The 9,158-nt window shown below is 53.1% G+C and overlaps 1 protein-coding gene across 5 annotated transcripts in view; it reads left to right on the top strand.

Annotated features, from left to right (window-relative positions):
- The window catches only part of MX2 (MX dynamin like GTPase 2), a 32,499-nt gene that overhangs the window by 1,407 nt on the left and 21,934 nt on the right, over positions 1 to 9,158 (top strand). For 4 of the 5 annotated variants that reach the window (XM_073231313.1, XM_073231311.1, XM_037014830.2 and 1 more), the window contains exons 3-5: positions 6,724 to 7,043; positions 7,639 to 7,831; positions 8,712 to 8,849. In XM_073231313.1, the coding sequence (XP_073087414.1) occupies positions 6,795 to 7,043; positions 7,639 to 7,831; positions 8,712 to 8,849 (580 nt within the window). In that variant the 5' untranslated portion in view covers positions 6,724 to 6,794. Of the gene's footprint in view, positions 1 to 6,133; positions 6,330 to 6,723; positions 7,044 to 7,638; positions 7,832 to 8,711; positions 8,850 to 9,158 lie in introns of all 5 variants that reach the window. The other variant, XM_037014832.2, reaches the window with a different exon arrangement.

The raw sequence follows: 9,158 nt of genomic DNA, 5'->3' as shown, positions 1-9,158 counted from the left end.
CATTAACTAAAGTCACCATGCAGTGATATTACACTCCCACAGTTAATGATACTGTACTGCATGCATATCTGAAAGTTGCTAAAAGTCTTAAAAATTCTCATCATAGGAAAAACATGTAACTGTGTATGGGGATGGAGGTTAACTGGACTTATAGTGGGTCATTTTGCAATACACACAAATATTTTTTAAAGTATATTATTTGGTCCCCATTCCTAATGCAGAGCTCCTAAAACACTAGGCTTTTCCTGTGAAGAAAACCTTGTCACTCGTTATGTCAATGAGGTGGCTTTTGGAATGCACCTGGGGTGGGGGGTGCTGGTTGCCAGGACACCCAATTGTGTGATTAGAAGGTGGGAGCTGTCAGCCCCACCCCTGACCTCTGGAGAGGGGGCTGGAGGTTGAATCAGTGTCCAATGGCCAATGAGTTAATCAGTTGTGCCACCGTAATGATAAATACCCATTGGAGGGGTTTGGAGACCCTTCTCCTTGGGTTGGTGGACACGTGGAGATGTGGGGAGAGCCGTGGGGAGAGCCGTGCGCTGGGAGGGGCAGGGGAGTTCCCTGCACCTCCACACCTTGCCCTATGCCTCTCTTCCATCTGGTTGTTCCTGAGTTACATCCTTTTCTAATAAACCTGTCATCTGGAAAGTAAAATGTTTCTCTGGGTTCTGTGAGCTGCTCTAGCATTATTCAAACCCAAGGAGGGGGTTGTGGGCACATCCGTTCTGTAGCCAGGCAGAAGCACAGGTCACAGCCTGGACTTGCCATGCTGGGAGTGAGGTTGGGGAGGGTCGTATGATTTGTAGGACTGAGTCCTTAACCTATGGGGTCTGACCCTCTCTGGATAGGGTAGAGAGTGTCAGAATCGGAGCTGCAAAGCCTGGTCTCAAGGCTCCTGCTGCCCCCGTGCTGTGGCATCGATGGCACAGGGCCACCCTCTGGTGTGCTGGGAAATTGCTCCTGAGGGGAGAGGTCACCCGACTCCTAGCCTTAGTGACTCCCCACTGTTACATGTGCAGTGCTGGGCTTTCAAATTTCTACTTAGAGACATTGATGCCGAGACTTCCCAGCAAAGAGTGGCATTTGGGGGAAACAGATCCGTCCTTAGACATGGATTATTTGTGTCCTGGGGCTGCCGTAACAAAGCACCACAGACTAGGTGGTTTACACAACAGAAATCTATCCTCTCCCAGCTCTGGAGGCTGGCCATCTGAGATCGATGGGTCTGCCTGGCTGGTTCCCTCAGAGAGATCCTTCCTGGCCTCTTCAGCTTCTGGTCATTGCCAGCTGTCCTTGGCATTGTTTGGGGAAATATATACATCTTAGGATGCTGTGGTGACCTCTCCAGTTCATGTCACCAGGAGGAAGAAGAATCCCTGACACCCAGTCGTCCCCTGGCCTTGAACAGCTTTGGCAGGTTTTCCAGGCCAGTGAGGCATTTAGCTTTTCCCCTGCTGGTCATGGACGGTGTCCAGGTTCAGACCTGGAGCTGTGAGAGTAACATCTTCATCCTTCTTTCCTGGAAACTATGAAGTCTCAGTGAGCCAGATAGTTGTGGTTGTATTTTGCTTTGAGGAGAAACTAATTTTCTAATTAGTATCAAAGGAGACTAAATATCCCTACCATCTGAGTGATCACATAGATCCATACAGTATTTGTACTTGTAGGTAATAACCCTGAAGACACAGCAAGATACCAGGTAGAGGATGCAAAGTTGTTAAAGTAATTGCAGTGTTCTCCACTCTGCGGGCTTGAGCCTGTATGGCCATGGAACTCTAAGCAGAGCCCAGGCCTGGCTCGGGTCCAGGAGGCCAGGCCCAGGGGCCCAGGGATGGATGCCGGGCACTGAGATTCACGCCCCTGGGGCCCACCGAGACTCTTCTGGGGCCTAATGAGGCCTGGGGAATGTGTGAAACAAAAATAAAAAACAGTCAAAAGGAAGAGGCCCAGGGGAAGGGACTGGTCTTTAAGACTGCATTTCTGAAATCTACCCATCATAGATGGTGGAGATCTGCAATGCATTTTCCAAATCTGAACAGCTTTGCTGTTTCCTCATCATCAAAGTAACCTGTTGCTCCACTGGAGTCCTGAGTCTGTTACTTCGGAGCCATGGGACAAGACCCCAGCTGCTTCTCTGAATTTCACTTCCCATCCCCTGTAAAAATAGGCACAATATAAATTAGCCATATGAGAATACAGGCATATGAGGGGCATAAAAGAGACAAGCCAGCTGAGCTCCTGGGAAATCCAAGACCCACCTCCTGGCCTCTTCCCGCCCAGCCCTTGCCTGTCCATCTGCACATCTGTCCATACATCAGCCCACCTCCCTTCTCCCCTCTCAGCTCACAGACACTCATCTGCCTCCATATCACCTGCTCTCAGTGGAAATTCCCACACATTCTGCCTTAGATGCCCCCAGTGTCTTCATAAGTCATGTACTGTTCTCCCTGACCAAAAGAAATACCAAATGGTTCTATTGATTAATTATTGCTGTTAGGTCCGAACAACTCAGTAACAGTAGGTTGTGTGGTATCCAACAGCTGTGCATCCCTGGGAAATTTTAAATACCCCACAGTGCCCCTGCGAGTTCTCACCAGTCCCCTAGGGCGTCCTGGTGCACAGTTTGGGAATCACAGTCTTACAGTCTTGGTTAACATCTTGTCTTTTTTTTATTGAAGTATTGTTGATACACAGTATTATATTGGTTTAAAGTATACAACCCAGTGTTTCAACAGTTTACTCACATTATTAAATCCTCACACCAATTATCTACTTACTATCTGTCAATGTAGAAAGATGTTACAGAGCCATTAGCTATATTCACTGTGCTGTACTTCATCCCCATACCAACTTATATTATGATTGAGAATTTTTGTGCCCTGTTAGCTTCCCCCAACCCTAATCCCTCCCCCACAGTAACCACCAGTCACTTCTCAGTTTCTCTGAGTCTGTGCTGTTTTGTTCATTTTGTTTTGTTTTGTTTTTAGATTCCACAAGTAAGTGCACTGAATTTGTAAATTGCTTTGGGCAGGATGGCCATTATCACAATATTAATTCTTTCTATTCATGAGCATGAGATAGATTCCAATTTATTTGTGTCATCTTTAATTTCTCTCATGAATGTCTTGTAGTTTTCAGAGTACAGGTCTTTCACCACCTTGGTTAGGTTTACTCCTAGGTATTTATTCTTTTTGATTCAATTATAAATGGAATTGTTTTCCTGATTTCTCTTTCTGCTAGTTCATTGTTAGTATATAGGAATGCAACAGATTTCTGTGTATTAATTTTGTATCCTGCAACTTTACTGAATCCATGTATTAGTTCTAATAGTGTTTTGGTGGGGTTTTAGGATTTTCCATATATAGTATCATGTCATCTGCAAACAGTGACAGTTTAACCTATTCCTTACCAATTTGGATGCCTTCTATCTCTTTATCTTGTCTGATTGCCATGGCTAGGATTTCCAGCATCTTGTCTTAGGTTGCATATCACTCAAGTGGGTTCTCTGTGACGTAGGTAACCTCAATACAATTTTGGGGTGCCTTCCACAGAGTGGGCATTACCCCATGGGCCCAGAAGCAAGGCTGTCCCTGCTGGGATGTGGTCACTCCCTTGGGTCCCACCTGCCCAGCTATTCAGAATTGGGTGGAAGGTAGACAGAAACACAGGATAAAGCCAAGTTTGGGGGTGGCAGGGGGATGGAGCTCAGGCTACACTCCCATGCTTGTCTGGCTCAGGCAAGCTGAGAGCTTCAGGTTTCATGACTTGTCCTCAGGTACAGCCATCCCCCAGCTCTGTCGTTGGGTCAGAGACCAGCGCACCATCCATCCAAACACGTTTCCTTGTAGGTGATCAGGGATGCAGGCAGGGCCCCACGAGTATGTAAAGCAACACTCTCCTTGGTCCAGATACCATGCCGGGCTGTCAGTGGGCGCTCCTCTCTGGTCTCCCTGCTCCAGTCCTGTGCCATGGCCCTTTCTGCCTCTCCACCTCCTGCCACCTGGGACTGCTTCTTCCCCTGGGTGGCCGACTCTGGCCCTGTGTATGTGTTCCAGCCCGTCGCCCTGCATGATCTGGGTTGGGAGTGGGGGTGGGCAGTGCCCCTCTCTGCTGCTTTGGACCCCTCCTGACGAGAGGGAAGGAAGGAAGGAGACCCCGCTGGGGGTGGCACAGTGATGTTCGTACCTGAGCAGCTGTCTCTCCTGCCCATATGGACTCTCCCAGGCATGCTGCGTGGTTAAGCTCTCTGCCTCTTATCTTTCTCCATTTTATCAAAGACAATTCTGTGTCCTTGAATTGATAAGATCCTGCTGCCCTGTCCTGCCACACCAGGTGCCTGATGCTGATGTTTCTCACCTGCACTTCCTGGGCCTCTGTGAACAGCAGTTTCTTCAGCTATGACCCCCAACCCCTGCCTCCTGACGCTGGAGCTCCCATCCCACCAGAAAAGGCCAAGAATGTTCGGATTCCCAAAGACCATTTCTTGCATGTCCTGCTCTCAGTTGTTTTATAAAGTACCACAGTAAACCATAAAGCCTGCTGAATCTCTGTGGACAGGAGCCAAGGGACACAGCAGTGCCCACTGGGCTGGGGAGCCAGGACCACCAATGACTTGGGTCTGAGCCTTGTGCCAAGGCCAAGGGTGCCCAGGACAGATGGCTTCCTCCCTCATTAACAGAAGGGGGCACAGGCTCCTTCAGCCTGGCCCTCTGCAAAGTAATCTGTTGTGTGCTTACATTCAAGAGGTTAACATAATCTTAATACAATTTCCTTATACTAAGGAGGGGGGACATGTTCTTGAGGGCAATTATACTTTAAAAATAAAAGCAAAGCAGAGACCTTTTACATGGGATCATAATTTCTCTTGACACTTGGTGAAGGACAGGCGTGACAAGAATGGCTGTTTTATAAGAGAAACAATTGCATGGGAGAAAGAATATCAGATGCCGAATGTATCAAAGGCTGAAACTCAGAGACTCCAGAGAGATGAAGAAAAACCAGAAGATGCGAAACAGCCACAAATAACCCAGATTTTGTTCTGGTCCTCAGTCAGAGGGAGGGCCTTTCTGAGAGTTTCCCAGTACAAGCCACAGGGGCACTTCTGATGGGTGGTGCTGCACCGTGTTCCCTGGATGGGAAGGGCCCACATCGTGGTCAGGGGAAGAATCACCACACGGCACGCCAGGCATCAGGATTGCCTAGCGGGCTGGCTGACTCGCAGAGTGAACGCTTGAGTTTCTGCCCAATAGTCTGTCATTGCCTTTCACCCGTACAACCAACTGTAGTTACTGGCTTAGGGTTTGAACAAAGTGGAATATAAAGTGAACAGAGAAAAGGGTAGGCTGGTGGTAGATGATAGACAAAGTGTGGCCTCGAAGTACCGAGGATGGAATAGCCTGTGGAACCATCCAGTCCATGGGAAAACAAGCGGCTAGGTGGGTAACTGACCGATTTAGCTGCCTCTGTCTTTGTCCATGGGCACAACTGCGACTGCTGGGTTTCACTCCCGGGAACACGTGGAGGGAAGGCCTGGCAGAGTGAAGGATGGCCAGAGCGGCTAAGGAAGGGGGCCCTGCGCTTTCCAGGATCAGGGCCTCAGCAGTTGCTTCTGGCAAGATTCACCAGGCCGGGTGGCCAGGGCAGCATTCAGATGAGACCACAGTGGTTTGGGCTAAGGTGGCAGCAGTGGGGTGGTGACAGATGGTTGTATTCTGAATGTTTTGGAGGTAGAGTCCAGTTTGCTGAGGGCGGGCTGTGGGGCTGAAAGGCAAGGGAGGCTGGGGGGCGTTTGTCCAGCGCTGTCAGAAGGTCAGAGCTGCTGTTACTGACATGAGAAGACAGGCCAGGTGGGGAGCATCGTGGTAGTGATGGCTTCCCAGATGCTGCAGGAAAGGAAGCCATGCCTTCCTCCATTTGCTCATGAAACCAGGATCTGGGGGGTGCCTGCCACTGCCCAGTGCCGTCAGGAGACACAGAGTACCTGCTTGCATAGGGTAACAGGTGACAATCAAGTAAATAGAGAGAGGGTGACTTTGCAGGTGTACGGGCAGAAGTAAGGGAGCTGCTCTCACCTGACAGCCCTTCTCAGGGCTCCCAAGGGAGCTGGGCCACAACTGGGGGACCCTCCTCACAGGTCTGCAAGTCAGTGGGCTTCACCACTTGGAAGAGCCCAGGAAGGCCTTCTCTATCTCCTTCCAACTGAAACCCAAGTCAGATTTGGCCCCAGCAAGGCCAGGAAAGGCCAGGGCACAACCCCGGCAGGACACGGTGGAGAGCCTCGGAGAGTGGCCCAGGTCACACACACAGCTGGTCTGGCCTCAGAGCCCCAGGTAGCCCCTCCGTGTGAAACTAACCCTGGCTTCTAACTGATTAAACTGGATCCTGGAGTTTATCTTAAAGACATAGTGCTGCCACTTGCTTATTTCAGATTCCCTTTACCTTAGCTTAGTCACTCCCCATTCCCACCATCCCCCACCCCCCAAAACAGTAGAGCCCAAGACAGGAGCTTGCATGCAGATTTGTGGGAAGGCACTCCAGGGAGCAGCAGCAGGGTCTGCACGGGTGACCCTGCACAGGGCGTGCTGGGTTGCTGGGCTCTGTGTCCACACAGGGTGGTGGGTTGTGTGGGGCTGGGTGAGGCAGGGATGGCCAAGGAGCAGCTTAGGGGAGGAGTGCATGGTGATGGTGATGTTTGGGCCACTGTCCCATCTTATGTCTTTGCAGAGCTTGTTAAGAAGATTGGAGGCACCGAGCAGCTGGGAACACACCTTCCTGCCCTGATAGGCTGACAGCTCATGCCTAAATCCCACAGTTCTTGGTCGTACCAGAGGCACAATCCATCTTCTTCCCTACACCATCCAAAAAAAGAAATGAATTTTTTCCAGCAGCAGCCACCACCATCTGGCAAAGCCACAGGGCAAATGATATTCCCTCCAAACTGGCAGGCCGGAGGGAAGGACGCAGTTTTCCTCTCCAAGAACTTGAAGTTGCTGACATTGAACCAACAGCAGCCAGAAGGAAACTGGGGCCAACAGAGGGCAAAGGTAAGGTGGGTGGAGGGGAGCTCAGGATGGGCATGTTCCAGCCTCCAGCAGAAAAGGGCTGTGGGTGCCATGGGTGAGCACCTCCGCAAGCATGGCAGTAAACCTGCAAGTCCGGACTGAATGTGGCCGCACGACTGGTGTCCCCCAGCTCTCTCGGGCCCTTCAACAGGCACTGGGGACATACCCAATCTCCAGGGCAATGATGACCTTCCTTGATGTGAGTCTGGGCGCTTCCGCTCTCTGTGCTGGCGCCTCCTTCCTGGGAGCTTTTCCTCCAGCTACTATTGTCATTGCCACCACCCCCTCCCTACCCAGGGCCCACCTCCGTTCCCGTCTCTGGCTGGCCAGGAGCTCCCACCTCTTGGTGCCATTGCCCTGCTCAGTCAGGCCTGGCCCCACCCCCATTGCCCCACATCAGCAGAAGCAAAGCTGCCACAGGAGCAGGGTGCAGAGACCTCCCCGAGGCACACCCAGAGCCTCCTTGCCCCCCTCCTCTCTGCCACCCACCATCAGTAGATGAACAGATTCTGCCACAAATGCCCCAGGATGGTGGGAGCCCTGCCAGAGGGCTGAGAGCCTACCCTGCCCCTTCCAGGGGCCCGAGAACAACCTGTACAGCCAGTACGAGGAGAAGGTGCGCCCCTGCATCGACCTCATCGACTCCCTGCGGGCCCTGGGCGTGGAGCAGGACCTGGCCCTGCCTGCCATCGCCGTCATCGGGGACCAGAGCTCCGGCAAGAGCTCTGTGCTGGAGGCTCTTTCGGGAGTCGCCCTGCCCAGAGGCAGCGGTAAGCACAGCAGGGCCAGCTTCCCTCCTCAGCCAGCAGCCAGCCACCTGGGAGCCCCAGAGCACCCCTGGGCACAGTGGTTTCGGAGACAGGCACTGGGAAGGCCCCTGGGAGGGTACTTCTGCCAGCCCTGGATCCCAAGTCCTGTCACTCCTCCCTGCCCTGGGTTCAGCATTTTGAGGAGAGGCACAGCAGGACAGAGTCTGGGTCCCAGTTCAGGCGTGTGGTGCTGGGCAAGTCTCCAGGCTGGATGAGGAGGTAATACCTCCCTTGTAGAGCAAGCGACAGGAGGATACACAGCACCTGTGCACAGCCCTGCTGTGTGAGGCTCCCCAGGCCTCCACCAGGGGCCCCCAGCCCCAAGAAGTTCCAGCCTGTCTGAGCTCTGGCTGCAGAAACCACACCAGCAGAACCCTCTGCACCCCCAGCTTTGGGATGTCCAGCCTCCGGCGTCCCCAACTCAGCGTGGGGCCCTTGGGAGGCTTGGGCAGCCCTCAGGCAGGTCTCACTGCTTCACATTCCCAGGTGTCCCAGCTTGGGCTTCCACCTGCACAGGGCAGGTCTGCTGGCCCACACCCACGGTGGGGACTCCAGGCAGAAGTCCTGCCTTCCGTGGGGTCACTCACAGAGCAGTGTGCTGGGGACTGTGGCCGTGGTCAGCCTGGAGTGCCCCACGACCACCAGAGAGCAGTGCACAGGTGCAGCTACGCATGCGAGTGCCCAAGCCTGTGCCCCTGTGCACCCGCCAGTCAGGGCCCTAGAGGGTCAAAACCTCAGACAGCCTCTGGGGACACTCTGGCGGCTCCTCCGGGGTGAGGCAGAGGGTACCTGCCGCACTTCCTTGTAAAGGAAACAAGATGTTTGGGAAACTGTCTCTCAGGAATCGTCACCAGGTGTCCCCTGGTGTTGAAGCTGAAAAAGCAGCTTCATGAGCCAGCGTGGACGGGGAGGCTCAGCTACCAGACCACGGAGCTCCAGCTCCACAACCCCTCGCAGGTGGAGAAGGAAATTCAGAAAGGTAAGGCCCGCTCGGCAGCGTCTGCAGATGCCCCTCTGGCCGCTGCCTTGAGGTCCAGCTCCTTCCTCTCCTCAGGGGCATCAGGGCTTTTCAGCCCCACGAGGAAGCATGTGGTCTTCCTTCCAGGCTTCTCCACGTGCCGTGCTGGAGCCTCTCATGCTGTCCCCTCCTCCTCACCTGCCTAATTCCTTCTCTTCCTTTGGGTCACAGCTTACCTGCCCCTACTCTGAGAAGTGTCCCCTGCAGGCCCCCAGCTCTGGCTGTCCTGGCCACCGCTGTCCTCAGGCCCTGCTGTGACCCGGCAGGGGC

This window comes from Manis javanica, chromosome 3 (genome assembly GCF_040802235.1).
Source record: "Manis javanica isolate MJ-LG chromosome 3, MJ_LKY, whole genome shotgun sequence".
NCBI classification, from domain to species: Eukaryota; Metazoa; Chordata; class Mammalia; order Pholidota; family Manidae; genus Manis; species Manis javanica.
Note: the sequence above shows the minus strand (reverse complement) of the source record. Positions and strands in the feature narration are given on the sequence as shown.